This window comes from Lacerta agilis, chromosome 16, assembly GCF_009819535.1.
Source record: "Lacerta agilis isolate rLacAgi1 chromosome 16, rLacAgi1.pri, whole genome shotgun sequence".
Lineage (NCBI taxonomy): Eukaryota > Metazoa > Chordata > Lepidosauria > Squamata > Lacertidae > Lacerta > Lacerta agilis.
This window is the reverse complement of record NC_046327.1, coordinates 36134170-36154010: the sequence shown is the minus strand read 5'-3', so window position 1 is coordinate 36154010 and position 19841 is coordinate 36134170. Positions and strand designations below refer to the sequence as shown.

The 19841-nt window shown below is 48.1% G+C and overlaps 1 protein-coding gene across 1 annotated transcript; it reads right to left on the bottom strand.

Annotated features, from left to right (window-relative positions):
• Positions 1–328: 328 nt before the first annotated feature.
• Positions 329–19043, bottom strand: GNL3L (G protein nucleolar 3 like). Its single transcript, XM_033173357.1, is given in 18 exon segments — positions 329–645; positions 1565–1736; positions 2189–2196; positions 5333–5464; positions 6712–6805; positions 6807–6849; positions 7478–7620; positions 9160–9337; positions 11882–11936; positions 11939–11968; positions 13153–13293; positions 15475–15585; positions 16439–16574; positions 16714–16797; positions 17821–17937; positions 18144–18245; positions 18810–18847; positions 18953–19043. Coding segments are annotated over 18 exon segments (1665 nt in total). The 5' UTR covers positions 18966–19043; the 3' UTR covers positions 329–577.
• Between the last annotated feature and the right edge of the window lie 798 nt (positions 19044–19841).

The following is a 19841-nucleotide window of genomic DNA, read 5'->3' as shown; positions in this document are numbered from 1 at the left end:
GATGCCTGCTCTAGGGTCTAGAAGTGCCCCCCTTTAACCCAGCTAATCTTGTTTTTTATCTGTTCAAGGGAAAGAACTGAAGGCAAGACCACTTCCACTCTTAATACAGAAGAAATGTCATTCCCCCTCTACCATCCCCATCTCAGTGGAGCTTTGGCAAGTAACGTGGACATGTGCCTTCAGCCACCTTCTCAGGCCTGCCCCTTTAAGAGAGACACTTTCCCAGTTGCAAGCAAAGAGATGCAGTAGCCCAAGAACAACCTAAGTTAGTCTTCATTATGTCTTGAAAGTTAAGCCTGCTGCAGCATATATAAAGCTGAGGGAAGTGTCATTTAAAGACATGATTTATTTATGCACGCTTGCAAATTTTTAACTTGTTAATAAATAGTTTCTTACAGAAACAACTCTGCGTTTTGCATAGGCTTCAGGCTGTCGATTCCCACCATGTTATGTGAGTATCATAGGAGGCAAGGGATTTCTCCTCCTGCCGAGTGTGGCAGGGCACAGATAGCAGCCTTTCTGAGGTAGGTAAACAAATTCCCTGCAACCGTCCTCTTCTTCTGCAGCACTCCCTTTCCTAGTCATCTGACAAGCTGAAATTCATGGCTGCCGTCAACGTTGCAGAGAGCTTGGTGGCGATCTTCTCTGCAGCGGAAGAGAAGATAAAAAGGGGTTAGATGTCTGAATGGCATCCTTGGAAACCTCTGTCTCTTTTCTGAAATGTGCTACTGCAAGCAAAGGAGGAGGAGCTGCAGCTGGCTGGCCATTTTAGGTTTGCGGGGAAGTAGCCTAATCAGATTCAGGCAGCCGCTATTAATGGAACAAAACTGATGGGAAAGGACAGTCTTGTCCCCTCTGCATTTGAAGGAGAGGGAGGAAATGTGAATGATGTACGTGCAATTTCTCCTGGCTGTGAAGGAGGAGATTAGATGACAGTAAAAATCATACAGGGAGGAATTCAACATTGTGCTTTTCTGATCATTTTGGCCGGCCAGATGAAACAATGTGCCTCCACGTACTGTTTTGGGGGTCCTTCCAAACCCCATGAGCGAACGGTGGGAGGATTTGTGGGGGAGTCCTGCTGTGCAAGCAGAAATCCTTGCGCATCGCTTCCACAGATGGGACTTATTAACTGATTCCCATGTATCGACTGAAGGATATCAATGGAAGGGTTCCTGAGGCCTGGGAACTACTAAAAAGGAACATTTCTCTGCAGCAGAAATGTTGTGTTGTGCGACATTCACGGGCTTCTCCTGGAACCCCATCCGGGAAGAAGCTACAGAGGGCAAGGCTCTGTCCCCATCCACTGGGGGTAGGGATCCCAAATGGGGGGTCTTCCTGAATTTTATTTTTTCACTCTTCCCACCCCCGCTCTACCCCCACAACAAAGAAAAGGAGTATGACCCAATGACTGCTCTTAAATCTTTCCAGGAGGAGGACAGCCTTGCTTGCTCCGATCCCTTATATTTACTCCAACGATTCCCAGGACGTAACTGAGGAAAAAAACCAAAACATTCTGCAGATATTCAGCAAGGCATCTGCTCCCACTCTGGGCACCCTTTACCTGCTCGTTTCTGCTGTTTTTTGCGCCTCTTGCTTGCAGCTTTCAGGCCTTGCCCCTGGTGCAGAGGGTCCAAGGCGGAGATCTCTGCTAGGTTAGGAGCCCTTGGCACAGTCTTCGCTGCTTCCACTAGGATCTTGTTCTTGGCTTTCAGCTCTACAGTCATTGCGCCAAACTAGGGAGGGCAAAAGAAAGATCTCCTTCATCTTAACCTTTATTCTCTAGAATGTATAAAACAAGGAAGATTCCAGCCTCAAACAGTTGGCTTAAGTTCTTGAGGCTGGTGGGTTGGAATTCTTTGCAATACTTAAACTCAAGTTAGAGCCCAGTCACCATTATACTGCCATGGCCCAGTTACTGCAGCCACAAGTGCACTATAAAATTCAAGAGCAAACAATACTCATTGGAATACTCTTTAAAGTGGCCTTATCCTGGATACTACGACCGGGACTTTGTGGGCTGTGCAATTCCAAAGAAGCATAGTATGCATAAATCTGATCTTGACTTTCATTTTAAAAAGAGAAAGAAAGTTTCTAGCCCTGCTGGTTGCAAGAAAAAATGTTGAGAAGAAGTGGCAGCATATAAGCAACTAAGAACTTATGAAATAAGACTGCCTGAAGTCCAGACTTCGGGGTCTTAACATCCCATAAAATTACAGATCAGATTGGGCAAACGGCATGGAGTGACCTAATTTATACAGGTTGGAGATCTCACATTTTCTTGATGCAGAATTGTGACATTTCAGTACATATAGCCCTGGCTACAAGTATTTATTTGGAGAGCTGGCACTGAACTTGCTGCATAGCCCATCCAATTTTACCCAGATCTTTGAGCTAGTTAGGGCAAAATGGGAGTCATTCAGATCAACGAGCATACATGTGCTTATGATCAGCAATATTTGCCTGCAACACTACTGTCATATGTCTCACTGTGGATCCAGGGCTAAAGGTACTACATGGAAGGTTATCATTCGCCAAATGAAGGTGGGCAAGACTAAGCCTTAGATACGACCACCCAGAGTTTTTCACCATCTCCCTGCTCAAAGTCCAGCATACATTCACCCTAAACCACATTGCCTCTCTGCTTCAATCCATAGCTGGCAAGGGACCGTTCCTGTTGACATATATTTCATCTTGTACTGTGCTTTTTGGAACATTACTCTAGGAGTTAAATAAAAGGAATCTTGTCTTTTAGGCAGCAGAGAGAGTTCTCATTCGCTTCCTTTCTCATTCTGGCATTAGTTGCCAGTGCTGTTCCTAATCTGTATGAGGAAGGAGTCTCTCTTTCCCTCTCATTCCAGGCACCTCAAGTCTTCCAGTTTGCCCCTCTGTTTCTAGCCAAAAACCAAACAGACCTTGAGTGTTTTCTATGCTGCGGCATCGCAAGAAGGTAAAACCACAAGCCTGTAGATTTGGCTATCTGACAGTCACAAGATTCCTGACAAAACCTGGCCAGGGGGGGGGAGGGGGGGAGAGGAAACAGCCTACAAAAACTTTTTGTGGCTGCAGAACATCAGGGGGGGAGCGCAAAACCCAGCAGCTCCCCATCAAGCTCCTTTTCTCACTCCACAACACTTCCACTTTTGCGCTCTTCTAACGGCTACGTCAAATATCAGACACACAATTCTGAATTCACCGAAGTGTTCTTTTTACACATCAAGTTAGTTCAAAATTTAATTTGAACCACAAAGGGAATTCTTAAAAAACCTAGGAACTACAGTGGTACCTCAGGTTGCGGACATGATCCATTCACACCCTGAAAAGTCCGCAATCCGAGCGGCGATATCTTGCTTCTGCGCATGCACCACCTGCGCAGAACGCTTCTGCGCATGCGGCGAAACCCAGAAGTAAACACTTCCGAGTTTGCCGTGTTTGTAACACGAAAAAATGCAACCCGCAGCTAACGTAACCCCCCGAGGTATGACTGTATTGGGGGAAGTTTTGAATATTCCACAACATGGTACCTGACAACTCTGTGTCAGAACATCCCAGGTTCAATCCTTGGTATTTCCAGGGAGGGCTGAGAGATACCTCAGTCTTGACTGGAAAAGGGAATGATTTACATTATTTCTTGTTTATAAAACCCAATAAAAATAAATGCCATTCTGACAGGAATAAGTCTTCACAAAAAAGAAAAGAAAAGGGAATGTTTTTCACTCCATGGGTCAAATCCTTATCAGGGTCAGCGTTGTGGGCCAAATTTAACAGGTGAGCAGGGCTGTCCGCCCTATCACATGATATTGTTGGGGTTCCTGCGGCAGAGGGGGGGGCAGGATGACAAAGGGGAATCTTTTGCCCTTTTACTGCCCACCCCAGCTGGGAAGAGAGAGAAGGTAGCAAGAGAAGCTTCCTCTTGCTCCCTGCTACTGTGAATGTCTCTCTTCCTGAGGTCCTTTCCTACAACCACCACCCTCTGTTAAGCAAGAGAAGGGAAAACTGCATTATCTCTGTTTCCTATTGCAACAGCAATCCTCCCTGTGTTTTTCTATTCCACCTCCATTGTTGGAGGTATAAAGGAGGAGCGCGGGAACGCTTGCAAAGGACTCTGAAATTTACAAAAAGCAGCCCTGGCAGGGAGAAGTGGACTCTATGGCAGCCTCCGTTTTCATCAGCTGTTAGCACACACCTTGTTCTAGCAATCAAGCTCTCAATCTGAGCCCTGCCCTTACCCACCCCTGACATCAGGTGTGGCTTCCCCAAAAGAGCAGGCAACTCAGCCCTCCGGATGTTTTGGGACTACAATTCCTACCATCCCTGACCACTGGTCCTGTTAGCTAGGGATGATGGGGAGTTGTAGTCCCAAAACATCTGGAGGGATGAGGTTTGGGGGTGCCTGGGCTAGAGGTTCTCCATTCCTGTGTAGGCAAGACTGACTTAGGCAGATCAGTGGCCTGACTCAGGATAAAGTAGGTTCCTAGGTTCCTAAAACAGCACATGACAAGCCAAAGCCCTAACTGCAGCCAGGATCTTGAAGATGGATGTCACAAATGGGTCGGACACAGAGGAGTGGTGGGAGGAACAGCTGGGCACCTCCAAGGGAAGAAGGCTCAGAGCCCAGTGAATGGTGGTGGTGGGATGGAGGTGAGGGGTCAGAGGGAGAAGACTTGGATGAGGAGGTGGGCAGCAGCTGAAGAGCAACGGGGCTTAATGAGCTGGGAGAGTCTGTGGCAGAAAGAAGTGCAGAAGCTGAAATGGGAGAGGAGGGAGGGCCAAGAGGCAGAGATGAGTCTGGCTGCTGAAGAGTGTCTCCGCCTCCTCCTGCCCCCTCTCCCCACATCTCCCCAAACCAGGAGAGGCATGAAGAGGGCGGAAGAGAAGTTAGCTCCACACAAGCACAGTCTCTGATTGCTTGAGGGAAGCCCTGGAAAGGAGGAGACTTAAGCAGCTGTGGGGAGATGGGAACCTTCCGTCTCAATAACTGCTTCGGGGGGGCAAAACCTCCTGGGAATGAGTTGCTGTTCACTATAGTCCTGACACTCTGGTGCGGATCCTGTTTTTGCTGATAAAGGGCTAACTTGCTCAGCAGGCGCATATATATATAATTTGCTTTTCTGTTTCATCATTTCATCAATGCTTAGTATGTTGCAGTCGAATGCATGGTAATAAGACGAGAGAAGAAGAAATTTAACATAAATATAAGACATATATCTGTAAATAACAATAGTAACAAGAGTTTGTTCCTTCATTTAAATTAACTCTCAATGAGTCATGTGATTTAGGGCAGGCTTGCTCCTGTCACTGGGTCGTGTTTATGTTCATGCCTACCTCCCACTCCCAGCTTCCTCCATCTTAGCCTCTCCTTGGTCCTGAGGACAGATTTCCTCCTCCTCCACCATGCCAGCTTCTTCTCCAGTGGTGAGGCCAGAGCCCTCCAAGGTGATGCCAGCAGGGCCCGAGGGCAAGTCTGCAACAGGTAAGGTCCGTGAAACATCTCTCTTGAATTGCAACAGACTGAATTGATGAAAAGGGACAGCGGTGTGGGGGAGGAGGACAAGTTGAGGTGGCGACTCATCTCTGACCAAAGGAGAATGGGAGCAAAATCTGGTCATCCATCTACTGGGCACCTTCATAGATCACCATCTCCCTCATCCCAAGGGAAACAGTGGCAAGGCCAGCTTGCTTCGCTACCCGGGAGCAGGGCCGGCCAAAGACATTTGGGCACCTGAGGCAAACCACAACTGGTGCCTTTCCCTCAGCCAGGGAAGAAGGGATGAAGAGCTACACTGGGAACAAGGTGGGATGAGACCAGCAGCGCCTCCTATTTACCAAGAAGCCACTGTAGGGGTGGGTGCTGCCAAGGCTTGCCGACGTATCTTTAGGCACCAGGCAAATACATTCCTTTTCTCTCAGGCCCTTGCTCGAGTATACAATCTATGGCCTTATAAACTAGGGTATTGTTTTGTTTGATACTATGGTATGCATTTTTGTACCTTGGTTTGGGACATGGGTGGCGCTGTGGGTTAAACCACAGAGCCTAGGGCTTGCCGATCAGAAGGTTGGCGGTTCGAATCCCCGCAACGGGGTGAGCTCCCGTTGCTCGGTCCCTGCTCCTGCCAACCTAGCAGTTTCAAAAGCACAAAGTGCAAGTAGATAAATAGGTACCACTCCAGTGGGAAGGTAAACGGCGTTTCTGTGTGGTGCTCTGGTTCGCCAGAACCGGCTTAGTCATGCTGGCCACTTGACCTGGAAGCTGTTACGCCGGCTCCCTCGGCCAGGTAAAGTAAGATGAGCGCCGCAACCCAGAGTCAATCCGTGACTGGACCTAATGGTCTACGAACCCTTTACCTTGGTTTACGAACTTAATCCATTCCAGAAGTCTGTTCTTAAACCAAAGCGTTCTTAAACCAAGGCATGCTTTCCCATAGCAGTGTGGCACTCAATTTACAAATGGAACACACTCAACAGGAAGTGAAACATGTTCTTATTCCAAGGCTAAGTTCACAAACCAAAACACCTACTTCCAGGTTTGCAGTGTTCTTAATCCAAGTTGTTCATAAACTAAGCTGTTCTTAAACCAAGGTACCACTGTATACTGAAAGCTGCCCTGTGATCTTCAGATGAAAGGTTGCATAGAAATTTTAATAACAATAGCGGGAATGGCTGGAAGCAGAATCACAATGTCTCGGATTCTCTCTCTGCCCCGTCACTTACTTGCCAAGACTTTCTCGTTCTCTTGCTCCAGTGCCTCAAAATCAAAGGCCTTGCCCATCTCCGCAACAATCTCTGCGCTGATGTGAGTGGGGAGGCGTGTGGGTCTCAGGCGGGTGTGTGAAATAGCTGATCCTCCCACTAGCGGGGAACAAAAGGAAAGCATTGAACACTGATATAAGAAGCATGCGTTATGGGGAAGGAGGAAGTAACCCTTCAGATCCATTTTTCCCCCATGTCCGGTGCTTGCCCACTTGAGACTGGATTAGAACTGGAGGCCACACAGGCCTGGGGCTGCTCCATCTGGTCCTCAGAACTTTACACCGGCCTTATCTCACACCAGCCCTGCTTTACATCCCCCTCAAGTGTTTCTGCCCAGCTGGAATGTGTTCTTGAACTCCAATAATGCTTCTTGCTTCCTGTTATGGAGGATACAGAGGTGTAGGTGTGTGTGTGTGTGTGTGTGTGTGTGAACCTGCCTACTGCACAAAGGTAAAATTTTGGTTCATTGCTCCGCCCACTTTTGCCTCTGGCCCCACCCACCCTGGCATGTGGCCCTCAAGGGAAGACTGTCCTTCCTCTGGAAGAAGTTCCCTACTCCTGCCCTAACAATGGCAAACACTTGATCATCACCAACCGCTGCATGAGACAGAAGTTCCTTCAACTGTTGAAACTCTGTTCTGTGATGGCCCTGAACCTCGGGTATAGGCAGTAGTATAAATTCAATAAATAATAATAAATAATAAGTAAATATTCTGTTCTTGCTCACCTTGTCCAGTCACTGAGTATGGCTTTGGCTGCCTTCTCGTGGTCAGGCGTCCCTCCTTTCTTCAGCTTTCCCTGCCGCCTGGCCAAATGAGCCAGGAACTCCATGGTGTCCTGGAAATCTGACACGCGGTAGTGCTGCATAATCTTTTTTTTGGGGGGGGGGAGAAGAAGAGAGAGAAGCCATTTGCCCAATTAGTAGTACACCTCCTCCTCCTCCTCAGATGACTGCAAAAAGAGCAGGATTGACTGACAAGCACTGGGGGCTCACAATGCCCCTCCTGAAGTCTTCCCTCTGGCACACTCAGCCACAGTATCGCTGGCTCCTTGGGAAATAAGCTGATGCAACACTGAGTTCAGGAGAAAGAGAGGCAGGGAAAGATACTGGTAACCATACCCTAAACCAGAGATGGGGAATCTCCAGGCAGTGGGCTAAGTCCCGCCTGCCGGCCAGACCTCTCAGTTTGGCCCCTGCCATTCTTCACAATTTTCCTGGCACACTCAAAGTCACTTGTGCAGCATTGAAAACCAGGGGAGGGGTGTGTGCAATACAGGTGAGATTGCACTCACTTTCTACACTGCCAGCTCATTTTTCATCGAATCACAAAATCATATGGTTGGAAGGGACCCTGAGGGTCATCTAGTCCAACCCCCTGCAATGCAGGAATCTCAACTAAAGCGTGCATGACTGATGGCGATCCAACCTCTGCTTAAAAACCTCCCAGGAAGGAGAGTCCACCACATTTCGGGGGAGTCCGTTTTACTGTCAAACAGCTCTTGCCATCATAAAGTTCTTCTTGGTATTTGGTCAGAATCTCCTTTCTCATAACTTGCAACATGGGTTCCACTGATAAGCAGCCCCCAATTAGTTTGCTTCAAGGGAATCCAGCCCTCTGCCCGGGGGGGGGGGGGGAGCCTCCGCATGCCTGTGCACACACCAAAAATTTAAAGCCCATTCCCTCACACCCAAGAATCCTGGGAGCTGCATTTATGCCACGCAGCGCTACAATTCCACAGACCTGTAAAAATCTAATTACCAGGATTTGGGGAAGTAAGACATGTGCTGTGAATGTATTTAAATCAAGGACTGTTGAGTAACCCAGTTACCACCTATTGTTAAAATTTAAGTTCCCAAAAGAAAGTTCCCTGCGAAGTCTGCTGCAGCAAAAGCAACAAGAACCCAGTGACATGCCTTAAAGACCAACAGGTTTCCTGGAAAAATAATCACTCTAAACAAGGCACCCCCAACCTTCAGCCCTCCAGATGATCTGAACTACAATTCCCATGATCCCTGACCACTGGTCCTGTTAGCTAGAGATCATGGGAGTTGTAGGCCAAAACATCTGGAGGGCCGCAGGGGGATACCTGCTCTAAACTAAGACCTTTGCCTGAAATTGCATCTGAGCGGATGGAACTTGGGAGGGCACACTTGCTCCTTTCAACTTGGATTTTATCCAGAAAAACCACAACAACCCTTCCCCCAGAAGCTAACATCAACGAATTAAGTGAATTAAGAAGCTAACATCAGTGAAAGTGAATTAAGTTTGCCACTCTACAACTCTTCTCTCCCAATTCTCCCTAAAGCTTTGAGAGTAGCCCAGAAATCCTGGCTCTCCGCTGCCTAATTGTTTGCCCACCATCACAACCAGGGCCTGCCTCCCCCTGCCCTGCCCTGCCCACAAGTACCTGCTGCTTGTTGCATCGCTTCAAGATGGCTTCCACTGGGCTCACGGGGTCAACCAGTTGCTCTATCTTGACACAGTTTCGTAAGATCATGGCGGCATCTGAGGTGGGAGAAGCCACGACAATCCCTGGACAGTCCAGAAGTTTGATGTGCTTGTCCAGCTGCACCTCTTGCAGGCACCTGAAAGGAGATAGCACAAGATGGGAGTCAGCTTATTCCAAGAAAAATGCCCCTCCACCTGTTTAGAAAAATGCCCCTCCACCTGTTTAGCTAAAGCACTGTGCTGTATCCCTTCCTGTCATGAAGGTAGAGCATAGAGCAACCATTATTGCTCCAGCTGCCTATCTTACCACATTTCATAAATTGTGGAATCAGAGTTGACAGGGACTTCAAACGTCATCTAGTTCAACGTCCTGATGACACAGGAAATGTTCGCCTACAGCCTCTCCAGTGCAGGAGAGCCTATGACAGGCATAGGCAAACTCGGCCATCCAGATGTTTTGGGCTAAATCCCATCATCCCTGACCAGGTCCTGTTAGCTAGGGATTAGGGAGTTGTAGTCCCAAAACAACTGAAGAGCAGAGTTTGGGGGTGCCTGGCTATGATTTCGCGCCCGTTGTCCTATTTCTGAACAGCTCCTTTCATCAGAAGTTCACTCCGCTGCTCTTGTGGATTGGACTGATGGTAACCCCCCTGGCCGATATTGGAAATGTTCTAAAACCTTGTACGGCGGCATTGGCAGTGGATCGATGCTGATGGTTAGGACGGCGTTAAAAATAACAAAATGTTGTTGGTAAGGTTAATACGGGGTGGAATGTGCTACCAACACCAGGAAGCAATGCAGAAACAGGGAATTATGGACACATTTGAGACGGATGTGGAAAGTCAATTTTTAGTGGAGGATGTATTAATTTTGTTTTAATTGTGGTTGATTAAATTTGGAAATCAATAAAAATGACTTGGGAAAAAACAATGAGCTCACTCCAGGTTTTAGCTGGAATCTAAAACTTAAGCCTGGCCCTCCTCTCCCTTCAGCACAGAAGAAGAATCTGAAGAAGTGTGCATGCACACGAAAGCTCATACCAAGAACAAACTTAGTTGGTCTCTAGGGTGCTAGTGGAAGGAACTTTTTTATTTTTTATTTTGTTTCAACTACGGCAGACCAACACAGCTACCTAGCTGCAACTAAATCTGCTCTGTCAGCTAGGCAGCAGCCTTTCAAATATTGGAATTTCTTTAAGCCACCACAGAACTGTCTCTTCTCCAGGCCACCTCCAGCTTTTCTCACAGGACTTGCATCACTAGGCCTCTCACCATCTTTGTCACCCACCTCTGAAACCTCCGTTTGATGCCCAGGGCTCTGCCTCCGTGGCTGGAGACCATGTATTTCTGAAGGCCACTTGTCAGACAAGGCAGGACGTGGGGCGGGGGGGCACCCTTGTGCTCAGGCCCTGCTTGTCGGTTTCCACAGGCATCTGAATCGTCACCGAGGGAACAGGATGCTGGACTAGATGGGTCAATGGTCCAGCGACCAGGCTCTTATGTTCTTACGATACACATCTTAAAAGTGTGGTGCCCAGAAGTGGGCACAGTGCTCCAGGCATTGCCCTACCCTTCATCCAATGAGCTCAGAGGTGCATATGCAGGGATTCACACCACTATTGTTATCCTCACTGCAAATCTGTAGGTAGGTTAGGCTCAGCGATAGCAACGCTCCACAGCCTGGGACTATTGGAGAAGGATCTGAAACCAGGCCTTGTGTTCAAAGTCCACCCGGAGCTGCAGCCCCAGTGTTGCAAAACCACCCCCCACCCCCCAAATCTCTCCTGGCCTTCAGAAAAAGAGCAAAGTCCATTTTGTCAACAGAGCTTTAGAAGCAAATAGTCCGTGCCTCTGAAGGAGTCCTTTGTCTAGTCTGACTAAATGGCTTACGTTTTATTATTCTGCTGCTGTATTTTAACCGTTCAATTGTTCCGAGGTCTTAATTTATTTTATCGGGAGTTTTGTTGTGAATTTAATCATTTTAAGTTGCAACCAACAGGCCAAATAAGCAGAGTGCCTAGGAGCAAGCAGGTCTCTCATTCATGCCCCAGTATCTGCCTATAGCGAAAGATGCCAGCTTGATATCACCGAACAGTTTGATCTCTCTTGGCAGGATTACCCCCCCCCCAACACACACACTCCTCCATCTTGCAACATTCCTTGTGCTCCAAAGCAATGGGAAGACCTGGCCACTTTTTACACGCTGATCATTCTGTTTTGAAAGAGCTCACTGTTTAGGGAAGCTTTTAATGTGTGATATTTTAATGTATTTGATTTCTGTTGTAAGCCGCCCAGAGTGGCTGGGGAAATCCAGCCAGATGGGCGGGGTACAAATAATAAATATTATTATTATTTATTATTAAATAATAAAGCAGTGTAAGTTCAAAAGGCCTCTGCAGTTCCCCAAAGCTACATCAGCCCAGACTGTCTCAGGAAAGGAGGTTGTAGGGATGCATCTTGCTTCATCTCTTAAGACCCACAGCACAATCTCCTTCAACCAATGCTGTTCTGCAGCCGCGCCTCTGGTTGGCTAACAAACACCCTAAAAATGTTGCGGGTTCTACAGATAACCTAGAACAGAACTGAAGGGCCTCAACAGCTTAGAAGACACCATAGAGGGAGAACTACCCCCACCCCCAAAATCCTGGCTTCCACAGCATGCACAGAAGGACTGCTACGTACTTGGTGACGCCAGGAGTGGCACCGACACCGCAGGCCCGGCTCCTCTTCAAGCTGTGATCAAGCTGCTTTTGCCGACATTAGGGAAGCCTGCCGTGAGAGATGGAGAAGTGGGCAGAGCCATCAGCAAAAGCACCTGCCACCTGCTCCCACAAGATCAGCTACCTATGTGAGCCTCCCTTCTCTACTCCCTACAGCAAAATGACGCAGCACAGAAAAGGAAGGCACAGCTGCCCACGTGCCGCCTCCTCTTTGAATGAATGAGCGCCAGTAGCCAGAACAGGCATCTTCAGAGGTTCATGTTCAGCAACACCAACAGGCAGGATCCTGCAGTAGCAAGCCGTTCTGATGTGCAGCCTATGACTCCCTTCTTACAACAGCTCCGGTCTGTTTCCGGGCACAATGCAAAGTGCTGGTTATGACCTATAAAGCCCTATCAGCTTAAGTCCAAGCTATCTGAAAGGCTGCATTCCTCCTACAAACCTGGCCGGGTTTTGAGACCCTTCTCTGAGTCCCTCCACCCTCACAGGCACGCAGGTGGAGCCGCAAGAGAGGGCCTTTTCGGTGGTGGCCAGACAATTTTGGAACTCCCTCCTTAGAGAAGTTAGACAGGCCCTCCCTCCTGGTTGTCCTTCCAGGCAGGTGAAGACTTTCTTGATCCAATAGGCTTTGGGAATGGACTGCTTTTAAGAGGGAGCTGGTGCTACACTTTTTGTTGTGATTGTATGTTTTAAATATAATATATATTCTATGAATGCTTAATTATTTTTTAATGCTGGGGTTTCCCCCTTGTTTTTAGCAGTTCTTATTTTATCTCTAAGCCGCCTTGAATCATTGCCAGGGAAAAAGGTGGGGTATGAAAAATTAATAATGATGGTGATGATTATGATTACAATGTGCATACCCACACATCACAGGCTTGCAGCCTTGGCACACTTTGCCAGGTCATGGACTTGAGAGACAGAGGTCCGATATTTAACAAGGTCAGGAAAGGCATTCAAGTGCTTCGATTTCAACCATATTCATAAATTTTCACAAAATTTATACACTGCTTAACTGTTAAAAAAAAACAATCTCAAAGCATTTACAAGGTGGTAACACAATAAAGTCAAGAAAAAAACAGCTGTGCTTTAAAACATACAAAAGTTAAAATATTAAAACATATTTAAAGCCTCAAATTATCCCAATGTCTTTCTGGGCCATGGGGGTAGGATTTAAGAATTCTGCCCCCCCCCCGCCAGCTTTCCATCCCTCCAAGAGGGGCTGCTCCCTACTCACCCCACAACCCCAACGGATGGCCGTCCTGACATCCTGGTTGCGGCAGTAGTTGGCCAGCACCTTCATGAGCAGTCTGCCCCAACACAGGCTCCCCCCGCTGAGCAGCTCCCCCGAAGCCTGGGATACGGGGATCTCGGCTCCGTTGCTGGAGGAGGGGAAAAGAGAAGCAGGCAAAGGGGCTGATGCACACCTGCAGCCAGAATTTCTGCCGCTTAACAAAATGGCCTGGTTTTTCTTCTTTACTGTTTCACCCACCCCTCCCCCAACAAATACAATAAAGGAATATAAACGAGAAAGAGAAGGAAATATCGGCTATGGATCATAGTAATCTGCATAACACCCGACTCCAATGGGGTTTTGCCACCCATAAAGTATTTGAGGGCGCCGGGTCCCCCCAAAGTTAATGGGCTTGCCATTTAAACAGTGTGCATGTACCATGTCATGCGCCCGATATATGAGGTGGGGGCCTACCTGTCCTCAATATTTTATTCAAGTTGGCACCCCTGGTAATCTGAAGTCTCAATACAGTTAAAAAGGAAAGGTAAAGGACCCGTTCTCCACCGTCACAGACACAACGACGGGGGTTGTGGCTCATCTCACTTTACAGGCCAAGGGAGCCGGCGTTTGTCCGCAGACGGTTTTCCGGGTCATGTGGCCAGCATGACTAAGCCGCTTCTGGCACAACGGAACACCGAAACCAGAGCAGCGCATGGAAACGCCATTTACCTTCCCGCCGGAGCAGTACCTATTTATCTACTTGCACTTTTGGGCATGCTTTCGAACTGATATATTGGCAGGAACTGGGACCGAGCAACAGGAGCTCACCCCGTTGCGGGGATTCGAACCGCAGACCTTCCAATCGGCAAGCCCTAGGCTCAGTGGTTTAGACCACAGCGCCACCCACATTCCTACACGTACAGTTAAAGCAAATACAATTGGAACATGACTAAGAGAGGGCAGGGGGCTTTGTGAGGGAAGGGAGAAATGGGAGTGGGGAACAGGCAGGGCCTGCTGGGCATGTACTTCATGCAAACAATTCCAAGTACAGATCCCAAATGTCCCAAGAGTTGATTCTCTTTTTTGCCACCTGCTGAGGGTAGCCTTTTCAAACACCACAGAACTTGTATGTGTTATTCCATTAACATGAAGCAAGCAGACTAAACAGACCCTGAGCTTTACCCCAAATACACAAGACGAGGCTGTGCATGCTCAATCCATCGGTGCCTGGTAGGAGGAAATGACATTCCTGTTCTTCCTGCCCCAGGCAGTGATAATCATCCGAACTCAGAAGTGCCCATTTACAAGGAACCTTCTGCCCATGTGAGTCTGGCCCTAATTCTATATTGGTGAGAGACCCTAGATATTCCACTCATGCCCCCTCCCAAACACACTGGTGGCCAGTTAATGTGCCTTTCAAGGAGCCCCGGGAAGAGAGGCCCTGACGTCAGGCCAGTACGGCACTGAATATTATGCAAGTCTAAGAATGATGGCTTATATGGAACCGTTTCAGCAATTCCCCTTTCTAATTTGAGCTTTTGTCCAGGATCTTTTCCTTAACCCAAGGATTGCTCCCATCCATGTGCCCTGCTGTCCTACTTGAAGGAGATGGAAGGAGAAGTTACGGATTTGGCCCTGGCTTGGCAAAGGGCTTGCTAAAAGTGCTTCTGCGTCGTCTTGAATTGATTCCCAGAGCTCTAACGCGCCTCCAGCTTGAGAGTGAGGGAGCGAGCAGAAGGTGACAGTCTGTTCCAGAGGAAAATTACACTCAGCACACTCCCAGTTAGTGGAACACAGGTGGTCTAACAACTGTCAGCACCCTTAACAAACTACAGTTCCCAGGATTCTTTTTGGGCTGCTTAAAGTGGCATTGATACTGCTTTACGTCAATAGTGCAGGTGGAGCCACAGAGGATCTGTTAGTCAATAAGTCCAAGAAAATCTGCTCTAATCTTTTGTGGCCCAAATCCCTGTCACTACAGAACCCTCAAATTGGGGGTGGGGGTGTCCCTTCTCAGAACTCTGCTTTCATGTGCCAGCCCTCTGCTCACACTATTCCAATTCCCCATCTGAAAGGGAAAAACCCTGGGCTCCATCAGTGAGGAATCAGCACCTTGATACCTCTTGAAAGGTGCCACTTGCCCTCAGAGTTGCCAACTTTGTGTTAACAATAAGAAGAAGAGGAATCGGTGGAAACAGAACCAGCTGACAGAGCCCTTTAAGAGAGAGGGCTGAAGCCCGCTCTTCCCCAAACGGCTTTCAGTGAAAATTAATGACTGGCTAAAGCTGTCACTCACTTGCCCCACTGCAAAATCCCAGCACTACTTACCAGGTTTTTGCTCTGCTGCTGAGTGGAAGCTTTAAAGGCCACTGTGGGGAATTCGTTCCTCAGGTACTTCAGCCACTTTGCTACAATTTCCTTAGACACCAGATCTGGGCCAGGAACAGAAGAGAAGCGTTAACTTTAGGATCCTCAGCAAAGCTTGAATACCAAGCACGTCCCCAGGGTCAAAACATCTTTGCATCAACTGCCAAGCCTTGCCAAACCCCTCGGGACTGCTTTGAGTAATCTCAGTGTTTAATAAGCTGAGATATAAAAACCATTTGGGGTGTCAACGCGGCCCCTTTCTTCCTCTCTTTGCAGCAGCCCAACAAGCCTCTTCCCATGGCTGGTTCTGAAGCAGAGCTGTCAACTTTCCCTTTTTTGCAATGGAAACGGTGCTGGAATAAGGGAATTTCCCGCAAAGAAAGGGAAAGTTGACAGCTATGTATCTGAAGCTGTTAATCACAGTTGCTCAGCTGAGTGAAAATGGGAAAGCATAGTTAACTGAAGGCTTCCTTGCCTGTTCATTCATTCACACATGCAAGGGGAGGAACGAAGGGGTTGTGTGGCTGCAACTCAACTTCTTAAGCTTATAGTTGCGCAAAAGCAGTCACTAAGCCTCTATCGCTCCCACATTTGCCCTCCTCTGCTTCCCCAAAGCTTACATTTCCAAATTATTTGAATGCCAGAACCCTGCATTCACAATAAAATTGTGGGAAAGCAGCTGCTGCAATTCACCTGCTCATTCTATGTACTTCTCTGGACTGCCCTGCCAGAATTTGAATTTTGGGAAAGGAGCACAGTGCAGGATTCAGGTTAACACTTGCTGAACACTGACTACAAGAGCGTCTAACACTCTGCTATCCTTGAGTACACACCGGAGAGGACTGGAATCACAGCATACCAGTGCCAGGCCCCCTTTCCTTCCCAGAGAGCCGTACATGGCTGGGCCTTCACACTTGCCTATTTTATTTAACACCAGGACTAGCCTCTTGTTAGCTCCAGCTTGCACCACGGCCTGCTCAACCTGGGGGCAGCGGCAGCCTTGGGGATCTCGGGCGTCGAGGACTTCCAGGATCACATCAGCTGCTTCCACCACCTAAAGGGAGAGAAGGCCAAGAGAGTTTGCCACCTGGCAACTGGCCCAGCCCCTGCCTTCCATCCAGAGGCCAAGAGGACAGTCGCGCTCAGAGCAGATGCATCTTTCCCCACACTAAGTGACAACAAGTCCCACTGACCTTCCTGAACTCCCTGTAATAGGCCTTGCAGGAACTGTCTTTCTCCAGCAAAGCATGTTTCGCCAGTTGCTTCAGATCCATCTCCTGCAGGGAGAGAAAAAGTTCATATTTTAGCTTAAAATAAATTAAATAACCTTACAACATTATCTCTCTTTTTCATTAACAGCGGTATACAAATTTAATAAAAAATATTATTAATAATTACAGCTGGGAAAGCATTTTAACACTAAGTAAAAGACCAATTAAAAAATAAGGCAGGGTGAATGGAACACAGTGGGACATACATAAAGGAACAAGTCCAATGTTTTGAATAGCATGGAAAGTGAATTGCAATTATGGTTGTAGCATAAGCAGAAGAACAAGGACTGGCACTTTGAGCCACTGTCTGGAAACCAAGAAGCCCACAGGTTGGGTTTAGCCCAATAATTTCTATCCTACCCGTCTACAACCGTACACAAGGGAGCTTGCGGTTTAGACGGCATGACACAAGATGTAAAATATGACCAAAACCTAAAAAACAAGCCATTTTAGAGCAACAGGAATATTCACATTGGGGAGTAAATCCACATTTTGAGAATGGCTGTCTAAACAAAGGCAGTGATGGGGCCTCTTTCAGGAGGCTGTTCCAAAGTTTAATGTTTAACGATCATTGTATTTTAATATTTGTTGGAAGCCGCCCAGAGTGGCTGGGGAAACCAAGCCAGATGGGCAGGATATAAATATAAATTATTTATTATTATGCCTGGGCACCACAATCAGCAAGTTGTTAAGACAGGGAAAATATGGAGCTGATGGTGCTCCATGTTTGTCTGGGTGGAACATAGGATGGAGAGGCCTGAGCATGTGTAGAAACTAGTTTACAGCACATAGGGGAAATGTACATTTGTTGCTCCACATCTGTTGCTTCTGCTTCTGTCCCCGCAGACCACTGGCATGTGGCCCTGGAAGGTGCCACAGAGAGAAGGGAACATGGCCCTCGGTTTGAAAAAGGTTTCCCAGCTCTGCCTTACAGGGTCTCCAAAAAAGGAGGCAGACAATTAGTCTCTAAAGAGCTATATGAACAGGGCCTCATTGCAGTTGGCTTGGATGTCCTTAAAACTTCAGTACCTTCTGTTCAAAATTCTGCTGTCTGTGCAAGGCATCCTTCTGCAGCCCTTCCAAACTCCGGAACCGGCTGATTTCCTTCTGCCGTGCCGTTCGCTGCCGTTCCTGCAGTTCTGTAGCCTGAGAAGATGTGCGAAGCCTTAAGTCAAAGAGGTTGCCCCGAGCCCCATTGGAAAGAGTCCCATTTTTCAGGCTGTTTGAAAGCTAAGACTCTAGAGCCAAGGTTCGGTACCCAACCGCTGATCCCAAACTGGGAAATGAAACCAGGAACTCTAAGAAGCCAGCCTTCATTTCCCCATGCTGGGCTTCCCACTGCTTCATCTCACCCTTTTCTCTTTTAGTGCTGCTCCTTTCTTGACATGTTCTTTGAAATGTGACAGCTGAGGCACTCCTGGGTCCTTTTTCCCATGAGGCTTTGCATCCCTTCTCTATGAAAGCCAAAGGAGACACATTGGTAAAGGCAACAAAGTGGACGAGACACCAGATATGGAAGACCCTAGAAATTCACCTTAGCTCCACAGAAAGTAAAAATTAAAAGATCCTTGTTCTTCCAGCTAATGCTACAGTCAGCAGCTTCATTCCCTTCCCCTCAAAACTTAGGAATAGAGTCCTCCCGGTTCCCAGCCTGTTCCTTTCCACTCCCTTGCTGAGCCAATGAATCCTGTTATGTTTCACATCTGCAAACTGTACTCTGGATTTTAATTTAAGTGAGGTTTACTTACTTTGTCTTTTACAGCTCTTAATTTGACCCAAACAGAACCTGCCTCCTCCCCTCCAACGAGACTGAGCTCCCTAAAATTACCGACAGCTATCACACTGCCAGATACAAAGATGTCTCTCTGCCTTTCCACTTTTTGACCTCTCTGCTGCCTTCAGTGCAACAGGCCATTCTTTTCCTTGCTGGCTCCCTTCATGCTTCCACCTGCTAAATTTCACTTTTCAAAAGGACTTATGAAGAGTGGTAACAGTTGGTGCTGCCGGCCTCTGCTCACCTTGCCATGTTTCTGTCTCTTCCCGGATTTTTTCTGCTCTGCAGAAGGGGGAATAAAATCAGGGGTGAACACCATTTTACGTTTGGGTTACCCAGTTGGTAGGAATTCAACGTCTGACCCATAAACCTAGCAAAATGACTTACTGTGCCGGGTCATGGCGTAAAAAGCAGAGAGAGGCGGAGGTTTGTTTTTGTGTCTGGAAGAGAGCTTCTGTGGCTGCTGGAGAAACTTCTACGTCGCTCTCTTTTCTGATTAACAGCAACTGGAAAAGGAAGAAAAGGTGCCCCTATTTCAGAACCAAAGATCTGAGCGGAAGGGAACCGAAACCCTGTGATCTCTTCTTGCTGGAGAAACAAAACAGAGATAACCAAACAAGGCAGAGAGCGCGCGCCCACAAACCTCGGACAGGACACTCGCACCTCCTTGATCCCCTTGATCATTCACACGAAGCAGGAATCTCTGTCTCCCACAGGAAGATTTCACAAATGTTTTATTCCATCGGCCGAACCCATGTGCCACCTCCCCTACTGAATGGTCCCCCTTCAGCCTGCAGGTTGGGATCGCGCGCTTGAAAGCCGGCCCCCGTCCCACTCCCGCGTAACCAACACGCGCATTTCACTCTACTGTATGTCGCGGTGGTGCCCCATGCCCGGCCCTTCCGCCCACTCCGGCCCCAATCCTCCCCCCCCCCCCCAGGTCGAAGCTCCCCTTCCAGTTCGGAGGCGCCTCCTTTCTCGGACGCACGCGGCTTCCTGGATGGCGCACGTGGTTTCCTGCGCGTTCCCGAGGAGGGCGGAGCTCGGCGTGCGCGCGCGACCCCCGGGACGTCCCGCCCCTCCCTTGCTGAGTTTGCAAGGGGATTGGAAACAAAGCAAACGGAAGGGAGGAAGGGAAAGATGGGGATACTCGTGAGAAGGCATGGAGTCCTTGCGGGTGTCACTGAAACAGGCCGTATTGAAAATGCCTCGCTTTGCGCGTTGGTTGGCAAACGTGGGAAGCTGCAGGAAAAAGCTTTACGGAAAGAGCTTTACG